The 21,507-nt window shown below is 36.6% G+C and overlaps 1 protein-coding gene across 1 annotated transcript in view; it reads left to right on the top strand.

Moving 5' to 3' along the window:
• The window catches only part of ADAMTS6 (ADAM metallopeptidase with thrombospondin type 1 motif 6), a 338,936-nt gene that overhangs the window by 226,088 nt on the left and 91,341 nt on the right, over positions 1-21,507 (top strand). The window contains exons 13-14 of the mRNA XM_028849466.2: positions 4,092-4,237; positions 6,374-6,437. Of these exons, the coding sequence (XP_028705299.2) occupies positions 4,092-4,237; positions 6,374-6,437 (210 nt within the window). The remainder of the gene's footprint in view (positions 1-4,091; positions 4,238-6,373; positions 6,438-21,507) is intronic.

Raw genomic sequence — 21,507 nt, 5'->3', positions numbered from 1 at the left:
TCTTAATTTATATTGATTAATGCAATCAGCTAGAAGAGTCGTTCAAATCACTTGATCCACATGAAGTTTCCATGGGCTTCTTAAAGCCATTTTGTTAAGTTAAATAAATTTCTTCTCTTAAAATCATATACTGCATTGATGTTTACTACTACCAAAGGAGAAAAGTAGCCGTAATTATAAAGAGATCCTTTTTTATAAATAACAAAGGAGGAAAACAAAACACAAAAGAACACTTCTGCAGAGATAAAAATCAAACAAGTTGTTAGGTAGGTCTTTAACTTTTTTGAAGGTATGTATGCATTGAACTAATTTTAAAAGTTTTCCTAATCTAAACCATAGTGGAATCTAAAGAACTAAAATTAGTTTCCATTTTATAGTTAAGGAAACAAAAGAGAAGAAAGAAAAGTGACTTGCTTTGGACCAAAGATATTGCTAGAGCTGAAGTTTGTAACATGAAGTCCTACACAGACCAAAGTTGTTAACTTGTTAGCTAGTTAACTAAGTTGTTAACTAGTTTTAAATTAGAGACTAAACTTGTCAACCGCTAGGTGACTGATACTTATATTATATTATATATTATGATTTATTTACCCATTAATCTTTGTTACTTAACTTTCTGATAAAATTTCCTATTATGATATAACTCCATGGAATAGATATAACCAAAGCATGAATTTGTGCAATATAAGGCCTTTTAGCAAACGATTTATGAAATACTACTGCTGTGTAGACTGTAGTGATGAACACTGAGCAACATTTTACAAAGTGAATATTGTATTTATCTTTTATCTGAAGAATGACTTTAGTTCATGTGACTTTTCTTCCTGCCCTACATTTTGTGAGCATTCTAGAAATGTGTAATAATATTAATATACTTTGGAAACTACATCTTTAAGTATTCTTGTAGCTCTCACAATTCTACAATTCTTTTATCACCTGACAAATGAAAAAACCTGAATATTTTTTCTCTACAAATCATAGGTATATACAAAGAGGTCTGAAATAACATGCGTATCTACAGCTGTGTTTAAAAAAAAAAATCTCTAGTATTATTTTGTATTTTATGTAGTTATAAAAATCCAGTAAAGCATATTATTCTTTAGTGTCTTCAAATACATAATCATAGACCTCCAATGGATTTTTTTTTTAACCACTAATTTTTTTGTGTGTATTTTAGACAGATAATCCCTTTTCTACTAGTATGTGATCTTGGGCAATTCAACTCCTTTAGGTTCTGGTTTCCTCATCTGAAAAAATGAAGTGCTTAGGCCTTATGAATTCTAAAGTTCCTTTGAGCTTTAGATTCAACTCTGTGATTGTATAAAATAAATGTAAAATCGAACTTTAATCTTATTTGAAATCAATAATGCTAAGTTTCCAATTTGAAAAAATAGGCATATTTTCAGATTTGAAGTTTCTGAAAGTGTCAGTTCTCATTAATTGCAGACAGGGGGAAAAAGAGCAGTTAATTGCTGGCCAGGACTATACTGCTCAGTTATTTGCATAGGAAAACTGGGTGCAGACATAAATATTTTCACACACAGTTACTTGTAGTAACAGAACCACAAAACTGGAGATTATTTGGCCAGATGCTGTGACTTTTGTATAGGTACAGATCTGATACAATTAACATATCACTATAAAAATTATTGTTTTTCAAGACCAACTAGGTAAGTCATAAGTTTTCAAGTGGAACATTTTCTCCTTCTCAAGTATACATTATCAGTAACCCTGATCACAGGGTTGATACTATATTATTGGTTTAGCCAACTGCCTCTTCTTCATCATTTTGGACAGATGATCTTTTTTTCTTCATGATAATTTTTACTGCTCAAAACTCAATAATCTTTCTTAATATCCTGTTTTAATATTTATCAGACTTAGGGTCAGATATTCTTCACTACAGCCAAGGAAATGTTAACTTCCTCTTGCCTAATTTTTTTATAGACACATAATTGCTCAGCACACCTCTAAAAAGTCCATTATGATTGTCAATTGAGTACCACCTACTAGGAAACAAATATGAATTTGGTTTCTTTACCTTCCATATCTCCAGTTCCTTCCTGACATGTGATAACCAAAATAGGACACAATTCCTTAATTTATTTACTAATTAATCTAACAAATTTTTGTTGCATATATACTATGTGCCAATTAATTAATTTAATAAATTTTTGTTGCATACACAATACATGCCAAGTACTATTCTAGGCATTCATTGTTTACAATAAAATATTTTGTGGTGATGCAGATATTCTGCATCTGCTCTGTCCAACACAGTAGCCACTAGCTACCTGTGGCTAGTGGGTATGAGGAACTGAATTCTTTAATTAATTTAAATTCAAATAACCACAAGTGACTCTTGAGGCTTTTACATTCAAAGGAGGAGAGACAAACAAAGAAATAATCTAATAAGTAAACAGGGCAATTTAAAGTAGCGTTAAGTGGTAAGAGGGAACTAAAGCAGTAGGACAGAATCACTATTACATGGGGCGAGGGATGCCGGGGCGCGATCTGGGAGCAGGAAAGGGTATTGAGGTATCATTTTAGAATAAGGATGGTCAAGGAAAGATCTCTCTGTTGAAATGACACTTGACCTGAGACTGAAAGATGAGAAGACAGCAGTAGAAGGAATTGGGAACAAAGCATTACTAGAAGGACCAGTAAATTTAGATGCTCTAAGGAGGAACAAGCTTAGTGTATGAAGGTGGAAATCCAATGTGTCTGAAGTAATCTGTGTAAGAGAGAGAATGGGGCTGAGGAAGGAGGCAGGGGCTAGATCACTAAATCTACTGTTTATCGGTGTTATGGAAGTAGGAAACCACTGAGGTTTTTTAAGCAAAAAGGTGACATAATGTGATAACATGTTTTTAAAAGATCTTTCTAAATGCTCTCTGGAAAATAGATTCTAGGAGAAAAAAGTAGAAGCACAATCATCAGGTAAGAAGCCACTCCATTTGCCAGTTTGATCTAGAGTATAGCGATGAAGGTGAAAAGTGAAAGAATTCCAGGGATATTCTGGAGATAAAACCAACAAAGCTTGGTGATAGAATTAGTATAATAAACTGATCACTTTCTAAGTACCATGTCATGATCCCTTTTCATTTTAATATAAGGTTGAATTTTTATTAAACAACCTAACATGGATGACATTTGTTCAACTTTGCTTATAACCATGTTCCTTACTGTTATTCATATAAACAAATGACTTTCATAGTATCATTATTTTGATTTGTCAAAGTTTGATAATTTGAAAAATGCATCAATAAAATTCTACAAATGCTTAGTTTAAAAAAGACTTTCATTTTGCCATATTCTGCAAATAAGATTTATCATGCTAGAGTTATGAGTTGATTTTGTGATATCTGTGTTTCGATAAATTATTCCTGACTTTCTACTTAGGTGCAGTATGTGTGGTTTATTGCAGAGAGTAGAGCTGAGCAGAATTCCAATACATATGTTCATGTGGGGGCCATACACATTGCTAGTCAGTGTATAAAGGGTTTTTTTGTACCCAGTCCCTAATGTCTTGGCATTACTTTTATTATGTCTGCAGTGCTCATGTAGATGAAATGCCACAACACATTCTTTTACTATTGTAGCCTCAACCAATCTTTTTTTTTTTTTTTTTTTTTTTTAAGAAAGAGCAATTACCATCATAAAAATTCCTTACTGGGGAACTTTCCATATTGCGTTATCATTCCATGCGTCCAATAATAGTGGAATATAAAGAAAAATTTTAAAGAAAATACTAAAATATCTAAAAAAGACTTTGAGGTCTATAGCTAGCTCTATAATGAGAAACACTAAATGTCTAGAGGAATAGAAACAAGGGAAAAGAAGCAATGTGACTTTTTTTTAAGAACTCCCAATACATGTTAGAGGCTTATAAATCATGGCCTAGCTAAGATCATTTGCAAGTCACATGAACCTTCACCAATGTCTGAACACAGTTAGAGAGCAATCTGTCTGTTATCTATTGGGAGAATGCTAATGCCTATAATTGGTCAGTACCTGACCCTTATGTATTTCTGTCCTGATAGCTCTATCTGCCTAACAGCTAATTCTGTGTTTTCTGTGAAATCTTGCAGTGGTGTTATCAGGGAGATTGTGTTCCTTTTGGCACTTGGCCCCAGAGCATAGATGGGGGCTGGGGTCCCTGGTCACTATGGGGAGAGTGCAGCAGGACCTGCGGGGGAGGCGTCTCCTCATCCCTAAGACACTGTGACAGTCCAGCGTAAGTAGCTAAAGTAAGCCGGAGCCAACAAAAAGACACAGTTGGAAATGATTCAAAGCTGTGGTTTCACATGTTATCTGTAAAAACGTTTCACTAGTGAGCCAAGTACTTGTCTTCAGAACAAGCCATAGGCACAGGAAGGTGGAGGAGCTTTGTTAAACAGACTTTCTTTTTCTTCCTTTCCCCTTATTGTGTAACTAAAAATAAAATGTAAAAAATAGAAAGTATTGTATATCTGTCCCAGATAAGCCAGACTTTTAATCTAATAATAATCAGATAGATTTCCTCCTCCAAAAACTACTGAATTATGGATGAATCCAAATCTGGTCTTAGCTACATTACTATTATTCCCAGGAAACCTAAGGTCTTTTCACATGTCACATAAAATTATTACTGCTACATTAGTATTAAAAGGACCAATGAGAGCACTTCAAGGGTTGAAATGCCTTGATTCGCATCACAAATCACAATGAAAAGAATACTGCCCATGTGTTAAAATAGTTTCCATTCATATGCCCCCATTAATCATCTTCCGGAGCTGCCACCACTTTTCTCCCCATGACTGTTTTATGCAGGTCAGACTGCTCCTCTCCCACCACTCTTTTCTCCAGCCCGAGTGCCCCTGGCGCAAGGCCAGCACCATCAGTATTCTTTGCTAGCTCTGTTGCTTCTCCCTCCTACCAGTGCTTCATGCCCATTACAGGTGGATGGTTCCTCTAGTTGTATTTTCTTGTCCTCCCTAAGACTAAACCGTTCTTTGGCTGCCACATGTCAAGTGCCCATTTTTGTCTAGAACACTGGTTGAGGACCTTCTTTCCCAGCTAGTATTCGAAGGAGAATAATGTTATGATAATGCTTTTCCTTTTTTTTCTCCTTCTGAGATAAAAGATGGTCTATTTTTATTTTTTGTTTTTCTCCATTTTTAACTCAGGATCCCTCTCTTTGGTTCCTATCTCCAACTGTCTTTTCTTTTACTCTTTTAACTTGTTTTGCTTTATATTAGTTCTGTGTTTCCATTCTGCCACTTCCTATCAGTTATTCCCCTCTTGCTAAACAGAGCTTCCTGTTACCCATTCATAAACAAGTCATGCTACCACCATCCCCACTATCTTGTTTTTATCTGACCAACCCATTTCTCCAAAGCTGGTTCAAGCTGAGCCATTTCCCTTCCTTACTTAGAGTCAGCATTCACTGGCATTCAAAATATATTCAAAAGGTAGCTTTAATGATCCCATTGATACCAGTGAGCCAAAATTATGATTTAGACTTGATCATTTTTTTAAAATTACAGACTAACTAACCTAAGTTCAACTGAAAGCTGCTATAAATTAATAAAAGTATAAAAAACCCTGTGATAAATAATATACGCAGATACTTAAGGGAAAAAACTGGACCTCTTTTAAAAGAAGAAATTAGTTGTTTTTATCACTCAATGGTAGTATGCCCAAATAATAGCAATGGCTTTCCCTAATGTTAAATCCTTTAAAGATAACTTATATGGTCAAATATGTGATGTCTTACTGTTTCATTAATTTTGGTGAAATATAAAATATTTAGTATTTATATAATGCAACGCCATCTGATTTTTAGATTTAAATTTTTAAACTTCATGGACTATTTTGAAATGAGATGGAAATTTGTTTTTGCATTATTCACTTTGAATGAAAGCTATTTCCAGGGAGTTATTTCATGTTTCCTTGCTTCCTGTCTGGAGTAAAAACAAACTTTCCATTTCCTAGTTGGTAAACATGTAGCATCAGATTATGGATTTTGTTGAATATGATTTAAATATCTTTTAATTATAAATAAGTTATTTTTACTATGATAATTAGAAAGTATATTGACTGAATTGATTTTCTTGAGAATATAAATCATGACAATTAAAAATCTTATAAATTACTAGTAAATTAATACAAAATTAATAGTACTATTAATACAAATTAATAATAAATTGCCTTAATTTTTATGTTCAACAACCATAATTATTGCTAACAATCACCAGCATGATTAATAATTAAAACATGTCAAATGATACAGTTTTTGAAAGTAAACTTTAGTATGTTTTCATCAAGTAATATATATACTCTGTATGGATAGATGTATTATATTCACATTTTAAACAAAATGTTTTTTCAGACCTTCAGGAGGTGGAAAATATTGCCTTGGGGAAAGGAAACGGTATCGCTCCTGTAACACAGATGTAAGTAAACCAAACTCTTCTATGAAAAATTAGCTTACTCTTTCCCTAGAGTAGGGAAATTTTTTAAATTTTAAACTATTTGATAAGAAATTCATGTTTGTGAAGGTCACATTAATTTTCTAAATTGTTAATAATGAATGGAGCTGGCCTCAGCTCCATCAATTCCATTAATAAGGGTCAAGGGGGAGCTCCAGCACTGGGAACAAGTATATTCTTCCCCCAAGAGATATCAAGAGAGGCCCACACACTCTGAACTGCCCTGTCCCACACACTCACAACTTCGACACCACTACCTTTCTTGACTCCACAGAATTAATCTTATTATGCCCTTTATTCAATTTTATGTTTGCCACTGCAAGAAGTCCCAGACTCCTACATCATCCCTCATCCAATAGACAAGATGCTGTATATTTCCTCTTCTGTTCTGTTTTCTATCCCTGCCCAATTACTGAAACTTCTCCTGTACCTTCAGGAATTCAAAACCCCTAATAATCACTTCTCTGAATTTTCCTTCCTTTTACCTTCTTACTTTAATGGAAACTAGCTCTTCCTCTGAAGATAATGCTTCTCCTATAGTCTTCAAACTGGTAGGCTTTTGTTTTCTCTCTTAGCCATTGAATGACGGAGCCTGAAAGTGGATTGACAGTGTTTATATCTTATTACTCCTCCAGATCACTCTTCCTTCCCCTATCTAAAAACCATACCTTTTAATTAATGTCATTAGACTGTTAACATTTTCATGCTCTCCACCTCTACTTCTGTCTTAATTCTTGGTGATTTTATAAATATGCAGATGATTGTCCTAACATCTTCTCTTCTGAATTTTTTCATAAACACACAAACATGCTCCTATCTGTAAACAAACAAACCAAAAAACCATGCTAGTTATTTTCCTATTGCTTTGTTTCCCATTGAAACAAAATTTCTCAAAAGATTTGTCTATACTTACTGAATCCATTTCCTCTCTTCACATTTTTTTTTTTCTAAAATGGCTCCTATCAGGTTTTTGCCTTGATCATTCTATGGAAATGCTCTTGTTAAGTCACAGATGATTTCTATGCTGTTAAATCTAATAGTCAATTCTGAGTCTTCAGCTTACTACTTCACTTTCAATAGGCTTCCAGGAAACTACATTGCAGTTGTTATTTTACATTAATGCTTACTCCTCTTCCTCCTTCACTGGTTCCTACTCTTTATTTTATTTTTATTTTTTTGAGACAAGAGTCTTACTCTGTCGGCTAGGCTGGAGTGCGGTGGCACCATCTTGGCTCACTGTAACCTCTGTCTCCCAGACTCAAGCAATTCTCCTGCCTCAGCCTCCCGAGTAGCTGGGATTACAGGCGTGTGCCACCACGCCTGGCATATAGTTGACAGCATATATATATACTTTTTAGTAGAGACTGGGTTTTTCACCATGTTGGCCAGGCTGGTCTCGAACTCCTGACCTCAGGTGATCCACCCGCTTTGGCCTCCCAAAGTGCTGAGATTACAGGCATGAGCCATCGCGCCGGGCCGGTTCCTACTCTTTACTCTGACCTCAATGTTAGAGTACCCAGGAGTTAGTCGGTGGCCTGTGTCTCTGCTCTCACCAGTACTCCTTTCTTTGGTGATCTTATCTGGTTCCATTGCTTTTGTACCATTTATTTGCCATTTGACCCAAAAATTTATATCTTCAGCCTGTACTTCTTTCATGAATTTCAGGTTCATATCTTACTATTTGAGTAGACTTTTAATGGACATTTAATGTTTCACATGTCCAACTGTTATCCCCAAAACATTTTCTCCACTCGTTCTTCCAGCAGGTTTTCCCATCTCAGATGTCAACTCCATTTGGCTTACACCAAAAATCCTGGAGTCTTTCTTGACACCTTTTTCTGTCTCATAGCTTATATCCAATTCCTCAGGAAATCCCATTAGTTTTGCCTTCAAAGTATATGGTAGGTGCTTCTTAACTTCACTACTGCTGCTGTGGTCTAAGTTACTGTTATCTTTCACAGGATTACTCTAATAGCCTTTTATGAGGATTCCCCTTTACTATCCAGTCCTCAATATAGGAGGCAGAGTGAGTCAGATTATCTTTTACTCAAAACCTCACAATGGCTCCCCATTTTACTTAAATCCAAAGTCGTTACAACAACCTGCAAGGTCTACACAATCTGGCTTTCATTACTTCTCTGAACTCATCTCTTACTATTTTCTTTATCATTGTCTCTACTCCAGCAACATAGGCCTCCTTCCTTGAACGTGCCTGACATGCTTCTGCCTTCGGGCTTTTGCAGTAACTGTTCCCTTTGCCTTGTGTACTCTTCTCCCAAAATATCTATGTGGTTAACTCTCTCACCTCATCACCTTTACTCAACTGTCACATTTTCAATGAGACCATTCTGAATACTGAATTTCAAATTGCAGCCCTCTCCACTCCATACAACTCCAGGACTCCTAATCTTCCTTACCCTACTCTATTTTCTGCCCTTCTATCACCTATATAATTGATTTGTCATATTTAATTCTATTAAAATTGTATTTTGGAGTATTTTGGAATAATTACATGTAACTTCAATTATGATGCTCTTTTAGAGTTACCAGTGTTATTTATTCATTTGTTTAAAAAATAATTGAATGCCTGTTGTATATTAGACCCTGCTTGGGTGGAAAAGACAATCTCTGCCCCCAAAGAGGTTATAAATTTATTGGGAAATCACTTAGGTACAGAAAATTATAATACAGAGTGATAAGTGATATGATGGGATTAGTATGGGATGCTATAAAAGTGCATAGAATGGCACCTAACCTAATTAGGGACTTAAGGACTTTGTCCCACAGGAAGCTAGAGACATGAAGGGCAAATCTAAGGTGACCAGAAAAAAGTGACAATGAGAGCATCTTAGACAGAAGGAAAATTAAGTGTAAGGCCTGAGGGTTAAGAAGTGTGATCTTTATCTTGGGACATTAAGAAACCATTGAAAGAGCCTCAGATTGATGCTTTAGATGAGAATGGATTTGTGAAAGACAAGATTACAACAGAACAATAAATCAAGAAAAATGTAGGGATATTGGTAAGAATGATTGAAGTGCTGAGCCATGGGCTCCGTGCCAGGAGTAACAGTGGAGTCCAAAGAGGGCTAACAGGGAATAAATTAAGGACCTAACTTAAAAAGCCATAAAAATCAAAGAACCAGAGTAGTGGGAAATACAGGGTGAGAGAGATAGAAGGTAAGGAGATCAGAGAATGACATGTATTTCAATTAAAGATATGACAAGTGAGAATATTCTCAGTGATGACAAACTGACAAATCTGGAGTGTGGCCATGGGAGTGTGTGCCTAACCTGACTGGAGGTAAAGGAGTTCAAAAACCTTAAGTCTTGAGGAGGAGGACCTTTAACATAGGGATGCGAAAGTCACTTAGGATGCTACTGAAACTTAGAATTTAGTTCATACTATGAACAGGCTATCAGACTCCTTAATAAATGAGAGAGAGAGGCACAGTGGCTCAGGCCTATAATTCCAGCACTTTGGGAGGCTGAGGCAGGCAGATCTCTTGAGTCCAGGAGTTCAAGACCAGCCTGGGCAACATGGTGAAAACTTGTCTTAAGCAAAAAAAGAGAGAGAGAGAGAGAGAGAGCACGCGTGAAAGTGACCCTTATTTATTAAGCCAGATAGGAGTGAAGCCAGATAGTGATTTGGATGATATGAATCTCGGAAGAATGGAAGTTTTATATAAGGTTAGAAGAACTGAATATCTATCTACAGTATGTCACACTTTTAGGTAGGAGTGAGAAAATCAAACCCTCCTCTCAATTCCCAACTCATTCCATTATTGTATAATCGCAGGGTTGGGGCATACAGGCCCCAATAATGTATGTATTATATACTGTAATGTGAATAATGGTAACAGGAAAAAAGTGCCAAACATCTCAGCTTGTTGCATTTTATTCATGAGTTACATGTTAGATGTTCAGATTGTAGAACTTACTATTGGTGGGTTGAGATTTCTATTACTATCTTTGTCTTCTGTTTCATCTTTCAGCAAATTATAAGGAGATACAGTAAACATAACTATATTATGGATACATAAATATTTATGTTTTCTTCATTAATATTGACTCTACTAGCTCAGAACTTGAGGCAATTCTGCTGTCATACTAAAATATATTTTCATGCTATCCAAGTTAATAAAGTTGTCTGAATGCAATTTTGTTTAAGCTGGGGCTTGCTTTAATGTAATCTAATATATAAAAATTTCCCAAATACCTCATCTACACTAGCACTGTCCGATAGAACTTTCTTCAATGATGAAAATATTCTTTGTGTGCACTGTCCAGACCAATAGCCACTAGCCAAATTAGCTATTAAGGACTTGAAATGTTGCTAGTGCAGCTGAAGAACAGAAATTCTGAGTTTAATTAATCTTAATTTGAACAGCCCCATGTGGCTGGTGGCAACCATATAGGACAGTACAGAGCTCGACAGTCTAGCTATGCAACGGAAAAATTCTTGTTACAAAGAAGATTGTATGTTTTATGCGTAAAATTCTCCAAACAAATCACTCTTAGCTCATAAAGAGTTCACGCCTATAATACCAACTACTCAGGAGGTTGAAGTCGGAGTATCACTTGAGCCCAGGAGTTTGAGGCTGCAGTGAGCTATGATCATACCACCACACTACAGCCTGGGTGACAGTGAGACCCTGACTCAAAATAAATAAATTTTAAAAATTAAATTAAAAATAAATAAAAACATAAATGTAGAGAGACTTCCATTTTTGGTCGTGACAGACTAGGTTATTCTGACAAAATTTTTTTTTTAATTACTCAGTAAGATTTTTTTATCATTTAAAAATTAGCAAGGCACTGACAAGATAGCAAAGGGGATGTCAGGAGGTCAAATTCTGTGAGAAAGGTGAACATAAAAAGATAAGTAGAGCATCCAAGCACCTAAAGTACTTCTGCCCTGACGATATTGAGAGGAAAAGATAAACTGCTCCACTGTCGTTTTCTTAAGTATTACGAAAGTTGTTCCCAGATCTCCTTCCCTGCTCCTCAGCAAATTTTTTTCAGGTTTTCAAACATCATATGCTCTCAGTCATAAGTGGGAGCTAAGCAATGAGGATGCAAAGGCATAAGAATGATGCAATGGACTTTGGGAGCTCAGGGGAAAGGATAGGAAGGGAATGAGGGATAAAATACTACACATTGGGTGCAGCGTCCACTGTAGAATCTCAGAAATCATCACTAAAGAACTTACGCATGTAACCAAACACCACCTGTTCCCCAAACATCGATAGAAATAAAAAAATTAAAATTAAAAAAAAAATTTCCTCAGGTTTTATTTGCCAGGAGGTCGTTGTGGACACCCTTAAAGCAGCCATTGACAAAAGGAATGAGATTACCAGAATTGGTTTAGATTAATAGTGATTTGCCCCTAAAATGGGGTTAGGGTCACCTTTCCTGAAAGACAGATTCCTAAGCAAAATATTGAACTTCTATTAGCAAGAAAGCAGAGAGTAACGGATATTGGGTAAGCCACAGGTGTCTATCTCAGAGCTATTTTAATTTCTATCTTTACTAGTAAAAGTAGTAGCCACAGAAGTAGTGATAGTAGTAGGAGCAACTGCTGCTGACATTTACTGAGCACTACTATGTACCAAACATATTATTGTAATCATATTCTCTTCCCATACTGAGAGAAGTTCTCCTTCTTGTCAGTAGTGAGTTGGTTTGGTGGAGTATTTTACATTTCCATTCTTTCAACATGAATCTAGAAAAACTATAATATAAAGTTTTGGTATAGTTTGCTCTGTTACAAGCTTGCTTCTGCAATACTAATTATCTTATATTTGATTGTTATTTTGTGATATTAAATAATATAGCAGCGAGAGTCAAACAACATCAGCATAGCTGAGGGACAAAGGAAAATTGTACTGCACATGATGACTATTCACCCCACATTCTTCTTTTTGCTCAAAACGTTTGGCCACATGCAGCATCATAGGAGCCTTATTGTGTGTTTCTGCCTGTTCTTCCTACACTGGCCTCCTGTTTCTCTAACTCAGCAGTCTCAACTGATAAGCCTTCCTTACTTTTTCAAGTTTTTAAAAAGATAATATCTTACATTTACTCCAGTATTTCTTTGCTAGGAATTTGCCATGTGTTTAAAATATTGTGCTAGTATTTTATTAGAATTTTTTCTTTTTGTTTTAATGCCCTGTCTTTGAATCGTCTGCTTCTAACCCAATTTTTCCCATATGCCTGCTATTTTTAGTGTGCAATTTTACAGAAAGAGATTTTTCATGAAGGCGTGTGTCATATTAGAGCAGAAGTGTCTACATTTTAAAAATCTAAGAGCTTCTATTATATAACCTATAGAATTTAATAATAAAGTATAAAAGGTGAGGTGATCGGAGTTAAGACTGAATAATGTGGTTGGGTGTGGTGGCTGGCTCCTGTAATCCCAGCACTTTGGGAGGGAAGGTGAGCGGATCACTTGAGGTCAGGAGTTTGAGACCAGCCTGGGCAACATGGCGAAATCCCTTTTCTACAAAAAATACAAAAATTAGCTGGGCATGTTGCTGTATGTTTTCTAAAGTATGCTCAAAGCTACTTGGGAGACTGACATGGGAGGATCGCTTGAGCCCAGGAGGTGGAGGTTACAGTGAGCCGAGATTGCATCACTGCACCCCGGGCTGGAAATAGAGCAAGATCCTGTCTCAAAAAAAAAAAAAAAAAAAAAAAAAAAGATTGAGTAATGTAAGCAAAAGTTTAGTGTTTTCCAGTTAACAAAGAATAGGTGTTACTCTTGAAACAGTATGGTATTATGTCTGTGTTCTTTAAGTTAACTTTGATGCTTTTTCTAAATGTATAATAGTTTAAATGTTCTTTTTTCCAATGATGCCCAGGTGTCTGTTATGTGTGAGCCACCCTAATTTAAAGGATTTAAAAGAATATACCTTTCTTTTATCAAACCAGCTTCCTGCCTTAGTACCTATTTTACATAATTTAATACTACACATATCACGTTGAATGGTCTTATAAATAAGATTTGAAAGTAAACTTTCCAATTAGTTAAAATTAATTTGACAGTCAAGGACTAGATAACAATACATAAGCGTTTTTGGCTTGGTCATTTGCAATTCCAAAACTTTTCTTGAAACTTAATTAGAAGTAATACAAAGAGTAAGTTAAAATGATCCTGGAAGAATTTTCTAATCAGTGCTCAAAAAAATAAGATAACGTCAGATAGTCAAACAACTGGAGAACCAGAGTTTTTTATTTATTGCCATGAATCTTTGAGACTTGCTGTGTGTTTTCTAAAGTATGCTCAAAGTGTAAGTTAAAATAGAAAATAGAAAATTGGCTGGGTGCCATGGCTCACGCCTGTAATCAATTCCAGCACTTTGGGAGGCAGGGGCAGGTGGATTGCTTGAGCCCAGGAATTTGAGACCAGCCTGGGCAACATGGCAAGAGCCCATCTCTACAAAAAATACAGAAATTAGCTGGGCATGATGGTGCATGCCTGTAGTCCCAGCTACTTGGGAGGCTGAAGTGAGAGGATCACCTGAGCCCGGGAGGTTGAGGCTACAGTAAGCTGAGATGCTCACTACCCTCCAGCCTGGGTGACAGAGACCCTGTCTCAACAAATAAAAAAATAGAAAAAAAGAAACAGAAAAGAAAATAGAAAATCCAGACTATTAGGCTGGTTCAACTGTGTTTGATAGATTTTACCTGAATTCCTTTTAGGACCTTGCAACCCATTCTACATAGCCCATGTAATATAGTAGTCTTGATCCTCTCATTTCTGTGGTTGAATAGTTGGTACTATGGTTTACTGCATGGTTCTCATGGTTTTACATATAATAATAATAATTGTTATTAGTTGTAACTCTCTGATTAGAGTTGTTAGCTTATAGCACTGCATTAAAATCAAAACTAAAAAATATAATACCTTAGAAGATCAGAGGAAAAGGAAAATAATATAAATATGTATAATTTAAAATACGTATAAAATTGGCCGGGCACAATGGCTCATGCTTGTAATCCCAGCATTTGGGAAGCCAAGGAGGGTGGATCACGAGGTCAGGAGTTCAAGTCTAGCCTGGCCAAGATGGTGAGACCCCGTCTCTACTAAAAATACAAAAAATTAGCCAGGCGTGGTGGCGGGCGCCTGTAATCCCAGCTACTGGGGAGACTGAGGCAGGAGAATGGCGTGAACCCAAGAGGCGGAGGTTGCAGTGACCCGAGATCGCGCCACTGCACTCCAGCCTGGGCGACAACGAAACTCCATCTCAAAAAAAAAAAAAAGATGGGTCACAAATTTTGCTCCGAGCTTCCTAGTAACCCAAGTAAAGAGACAAACATTATCAGTTCTAAGATTCATAATGTCTTGTGGTCATGACAAAAGGACATACATCCACAACCAAAAAGGAATACTTTATTATTTTGAAGCTTTGATATTCCTCCTGTGTGGAGCCCTACACTGGTGAATCAGATTGAAACATACAAGGCTCATAGGACTCTCTTTGCTTAGGTTAGAGGAGAAATTAGAACCTAGAGTCAACGTAGGGCAAGTAGTCTAAAAAAGTAGCAAGCTCAAAAACAGTATATCTGCAGTTTCTTTTTCTTCTTTTTTTTTTCTTTTTTTTTTTGACGGAGTCCCGCTCTGTCGCCCAGGCTGGAGTGCAATGGCGCGATCTCGGCTCACTACAAGCTCCGCCTCCCGGGTTCACGCCATTGTCCTGCCTCGGTCTCCCGAGCAGCTGGGATTACAGGCGCCCACCACCACGCCCGGCTAATTTTTTGTGTTTTTAGTAGAGATGGGGTTTCACCGTGTTAGCCAGGATGGTCTCGATCTCCTGACCTCCTGATCCACCCGCCTCGGCCTCCCAAAGTGCTGGGATCACAGGCGTGATCCACCGCGCCCGGCCTCTGCAGTTTCTTTCTAATGCTGATTTAATTTCTACCCCAAACATTTAAAAGGTATAGAAATGGTAAGAAGAGAAGAGAGCTCTTTGGTGGAAAGGGAACTGTGTTCCTATTAACTCCTATCCCTCTTAACCTGATTTCAAAGAAAAGATCCACAGAGATAGAAGAAGCAAACTTATGAAGACAAAACTTTCATTCTAAGAATTTAAGAATAGAACAGAAAAGGATGTCAAGCTGTAAAATTGGCCTGCCCACTCTCAACAACGACATAACCAGCCTAGATGCCAAAGGTATTCAGTTTACTAGACTCTGAGGCTGAATAGTTGCATCAGGATGTGTTGGATGGGCAGTTTGTTTCCTGTGTCACCATTTGTCGCCCTAGAAAGTCTTCAAAAGCAGCTACACAAGGACCCTTTCTTTGATATACAAATAATGGTCTCCAGGCTGGAATAACAGGTAAAGACAATAGCTGCAGCAGGAACAAATTAATATACTTTTCATCTTGAAGCTGCTGAGAAACCAGGAACATTTATTAAAGACATATAGGAGAAATGGATAAAATTTGATCTTTCTGTTAAGCCAGGAACTACAATAGAGTTTTTGGCATCATGAGCTAATCTAATAGACATGGCCTTGTGGAACCTGGGTTTGGAGGGCAGAATTTTATAGAAGTCATAATGCTTGAGAGTTCATTGGTTGAGGACACAGTTCTCATTTTTGCACATAGAGATAAATGGTTGATTAGGTCCTGACAGATTTTATAAGTATGCAAAGGTAGAAACTAACATGATTTTCTGGCAGAGCCGTTATGAAAAGTGAAGACCCAAGATCTGTGCTCAATCTTCTGAAAAATGTTTGCTTAGGAGCTGCTCAAAAGTAGACTTTTGATTATTATGTATATGGAATCTTGTTTTTACTGGCATAAAGAACACTGACTACTAATCAGGCATTTCTGTTTTTCTGAACAATTTTTCATTCAAATGACTTGAAACTATCATGCAGAATGTTCTAAGAGGATAAAAATTGATGTACATATTATAACTATTTTAAGTAGCAGAATTTCAAGGTTAGTGTTGTGAATACTAGAAAACTTAATTTTTGTAAAGAGCAAAAATATGACTATATAAAGGTTATAAACCAAATTTTATATCAAAGCCTAAAGAAGAAATATTAGCTACTATGAAAAGGATTTTCCCAAATTTCTGAAAAGAGTTTTCTGGTGCTTAGTTGTTTTCCAAAACCAAAATTATCTTTGTATTTTTCTTACTCCATATTATTTGTGATTTGGTGTTTACTTGATAATACGATTATGATAGAACTTCTTGTGAACCATATAAGCTCCGCTTTGGCTGGGATGGAAAGGCACGTTATTCTTGCATCTTAAACATTTGGTTTCCCTTCTTTATGTGTAAAAGCTGTAAAAAATGTATGGAGGAAAAGGGTTTTCCAGGTCATCTGTGGTCTGTTCTAAGATTTAAGTATAGGTTATGTAGTACTTGGGTGTGTTCTCAGTCAGCTCTGCTAGAGGAGTATATTATTCAGCAATTTTTTTCCTTTTCAATGCATTGCTTAAGATCATTAAATAGTGTTTTTGCTTTGGTTGTGGCAGACAGAAAAATTATATATTTGGAAGTAGGATTGTGGTGAAAATAAAAGCATGCAGTTGGAAGTTAAATTGATTGACTTGAGTGTGAATGTCACACATGTTGCTATTTGACCTTGGCAAATCACCTAACCTCTCTAAATTTCAGTTGACTCCTATATAAATAGGCTGTATGAAACTTACAGAGTTGTTTGACAATTAAAAGAAGTAACATACATAAAACATCTGGTGCTATTTCTAGTACCTAATTGGTATTCAGTACCTCATCAAATCTTCAAATCTTTAGTCTTTGGAAAGACCAGTATTTTTAAAAAGAGGAAACTAAAGCTTAGCAACTGGCTAGCGCTGTGAAAGAGATCCAGTAAAGTGTGGAATTTCTAATCTAGTGCTCTTAAAAGAGATGAAGCCCTTGGGAGGTGGGTGTGGCAAGGTAAGCTTCTCTGAAAGAATTGGGTCACCTTAGACATTGTCTTCCAGTCTAACCTCACTAGATAGCTGAGAACCAGATAGCTGAGAACATTCTGAAACTACACATCTTGCCCTCAGGGAGAGTTGCAGGGTAAGTGAAGACAGAGTTGATCCATTGACAAACAGTGTTATAATCATGTCTTAAACTATAATTAGAAAACAAGTATGTGTCAACCATTTTATTCTTATAAACATACTTTATATATTTTACTGGTAGAAGGTAGCCGAGTTACCAGTGGCAAATCACTACAGGTCTGCAGCAACCTCAATTCTTGCCTGTTCAGAAGAAAGAATACAACTGAGGGGCGTAAGGCAGAAAAAGAAAACGAGGCAAGTTTCAGAGCTGGAGTAGAAGTTTATTTAAAAGGTTTTAGAACAGGAAAGAAAGGAAAGGAAAGGATGCTTGGAAGAGACTCAAGTGGGCACCGAAGTCAAGTGCAGTGTTTAACTTTCATCCTAGAACTTAATAGCCTGGCCCCTTTCTCATGATTCTTCCCTTAGGGTGGGCTGCCCACATATGCGGTACTCTCCTGCCCTTGGGAGGTGAGCATTCCCAGTGTGTTTAGGAAGTTGTACGCATGCCCATCTGAAGCTTTTCTTCCCTTTTCTGGCGGAGTGACCCTGGAAGGTCATACTCCACCATTTTGTCTCTTAATGTGCATGCCCAGGAAGTTGCTTCTCCCTGGCACTTGCATTCAATTAACACTTTAGTGCAACAGGTGTGGACCATCAGGAAATGGCCTCTCCCTGGCGCCAGCTGCCAATTTATCACTTTTAGAGAGGCAATATGATAATTGCCAAACTGTCACCTGACATTCCTAGTGGGTCGGGGAGAGCCCTTTCCTGCCCTGTTCTTGCCTATCTAACTACCTGTAACATACACACACACACACACACACACACACACACACACACACACACAAACACACACAGCAAAAAATAACAGGAACAATATCTTGGTAATCTTTCTTAAGTTAATATGAATTTTATAGTGTGTATTATGTTTTGAGAAATAAGGACTAAGTTTTAAGCACAAAGTAGAGCTTGTTTGTTTATTTTGTGCTTTAAAATACTTTTAAAAATTACAAAGTAAAAGTTTGTTTCTTAACCTTTTTTTGGAGACAGGGTCAGGCTCTGTTGCCCAGGCTGGAGTGCAACGGTATGATCTGGACTCACTGCAAGCTCTGCTACCCAGGCTCAAGCAATCCTCCCACCTCAGCCTCCCAAGTAGCTGGGACTACAGGCATGCACCACCACACCCAACTAATTTTTGTATTTTTTGTAGAGATGAGTTTTGCCATGTTGCCCAGTCTGTTCTCAAACTCCCGAACTTGAGTGATCCACCCTGCCTCGGCTTCTCAAAGTGCTGGGATTACAGGAATGAGCCATTATGCCTGACCTGTTATTTAATGTGTTTATAAGCTCAGGGAAAGAGTTTTGCCATAGGTAGATGGCGTTTTAATTAAATTCAGACTATTGAAGGCATACACAAGTAACTTTAATTTTTAAAACCTGCATAAAAGATTATGGTATCAAGCATGACACTGGATTCAAGTTTGTCTGGACAATGTGGGTTATCTGCCTTTTGTTTTCTTTTGCTTTAAAAGTAAATGTATAGTGAAAAAAAATCAGAAACTATTTGGGAGAAAAAAGAGAAGAAAGTTGAATAAAAACTGAGGTTGAGATGCTTCACTACAGGCATTGACCACTAAATTCAACTTTATTTGAATGCCCTAGAATGAATTAGTTTATCAGTGGTATATGATAACTAGGGAATCAGGAAATTTAGAAGCAAGGCTTTTGTTAGCGTGTATGGTACCTTTGTGTAATTTCCAAAAAGATGCCCATCTGGGTGAACACATAAAAATGTATCCCTTCACAGGCCCTTGTCAAGTACATGACTTGCTAAGTAGGGCAGGGGTTGGATTTTAAACTCCCTCAATAAACAGGGTGCAATCTGCTAAGAATATGTTGTTTTCCTGTAGAGGAAAAAGAAAATGAAATTTTGGAAGTGTTGAAGGTTGATGTAGTGTAATAGGGATGATGTAAGAGTGAATTTGATATGAAAGCAAAAAGGAAGAAGCAGAAGGTGGGAAAGGAGTAGAGAAAGGAAGCAGAAGAACAGAAGGTCAGTTTTGCTTAGTTTGCAATTTTCCCTGAGGCCATAGGAGTCATTTTATCTTTCCAACCTGCATATCTTCCTTTAGAAGAGGAGAGGAAAGGAAAGGGAAAGGGACAAAGGCATTTTCATTCTTGGCTCTTTTTTCATGTTACCAGTAAGAAATTATACATCGTTTTTAGAATTTTCCTCATTTGCAAGATATTTTGATGTGTATTTCTCTTGAAGGTAAGAGTTTTGGGAGTATATTTTGCAAATGAAAAAAAGGAGGCTCAAAAAGGATTGGGGACTTGCCAATGTCACCCTATTCTTTGGGACAAAACCAGGATTAGAACCCCAGTAATAGAAATGCCGCTGAAAAGTTTGTAAGCAGAAGCTAGATTTCTTTCTGTAGCAACTTTTAGGCCTCAATGAATTATTCTTTTTTTTAAGATTTATCTACCAATACAAAGTATTAAGTTTACTCAGAAGGAGAAACTTCTAAACAAAATAGTTGGAAGACTGTTGTTAACTTATACAGATCTCTGGAGAAGAGAGTAGTGATAAAGATGCTAATATTAATTTATTTCTTTGAAAATACTAAGATCTAAAGATGCTGAGACCTGCGGCTTTGCTATCCAGATTTATGTAGGGCCCTACTAGTTTGTTTTTTAAAGGAGAAGATGCTTGATGAGTGTTAGCACTAGAAGGCTGAAAATCTGTCAGGCTTTTACTTTAATTATCTGTTGCTTATGCTTTTTTAATTACTGCTTTCTGTTATGGTTTCTGCATAGTGTCAGCATTTATTATCCTTAAGTAATTTCAATACCATTATTCTTTAAACTCTCTACTATTCCTAAACAAAACAAAAATGTATTTTACGTAATTTTTCCTTAAGGAAATCCTCTTTCGCTCTCATTTTTTCAAACCAGCATATATAATTGCAGTTGAGCCTATTTTTAATCAATGCAAATTCAGAGCATTCCCTGATGGAATGAAATCAGGAAAGCAGAATGCTGGCTGATGTATTCTAGAAACAATGGCATGGAATCAAGTCCCCAAGTCTACTTCAATTCCCTGAAACCTTTCCATTCTCTATACTATTCTGTGAACACCCTGAACACACTCCTGCCTCAGGGCCTTTGGATTTACTGTGTTCTGGAAGATTCTTTTCACGGATATGTACATAAATCATTCCTTCAGTTTCTTTTCACTCTCTGCTTGAACGCCACCTTATCAGAGAGGATTTCTCTGATCATAGTATTTAAAACAACTTCCCTCCCACCTCACTGTCAATCTCCTTATCTTGCTTTATTTTTCTTCTTTCTCGTCTCCAACTAGAGTAAACTCTATGAAACCAGAACTCTAATCTGTTTGGGTTTTGTTTTTCTGTAACCCTGCAGCCTAGATTGTATCTGCCACATATTAAGCATTTTATAAATACTTGCTAAAATGTAAAGAAAGATACTTAAGGCCCAGTCTTGCTGCCTTGTTTTAAGAGGACTAACGATAAGCTATGATGTGCCCCTAGGAAAGCCATCAAGGTCCAGATACCTTTCACTTGAGGGTAAGATTTGTTCAGTGTGGATCCAGAAGAAAGGAGAAAGATAATTGGGTTATAGGAAGGCAGGTTTTGACTGAAAGTAAGGAAGAACCTGCTAATAATTGCAGCTGTTTGAAAAGTGTTTGATCTTTTTTTCTGTAGATGTTTATATAGATTGTATGACCACTTTGGGGATAATTATAGAGGAAATCCAAGCATCTTATGCAAATTAGATTATATCACTTCTAACATGAGTTCTTACAAGGTATGGTTCTATATTGACTGAGAAATTAATAGTTGAGTTGAGTTCTTCCGTGAAATGCTGGCAAACAGATATATCTATGTTATGTTAACACCCTACACCAGGAGTTGACAAATTGTACCTCTCAGGCCAAATTGTATTGGTTAACTCTTTTTTAAGTATTTTTATTGGAACATA

This window comes from Macaca mulatta, chromosome 6 (assembly GCF_049350105.2).
Source record: "Macaca mulatta isolate MMU2019108-1 chromosome 6, T2T-MMU8v2.0, whole genome shotgun sequence".
NCBI lineage: Eukaryota > Metazoa > Chordata > Mammalia > Primates > Cercopithecidae > Macaca > Macaca mulatta.
This window is presented reverse-complemented; position numbering and strand designations above follow the sequence as displayed.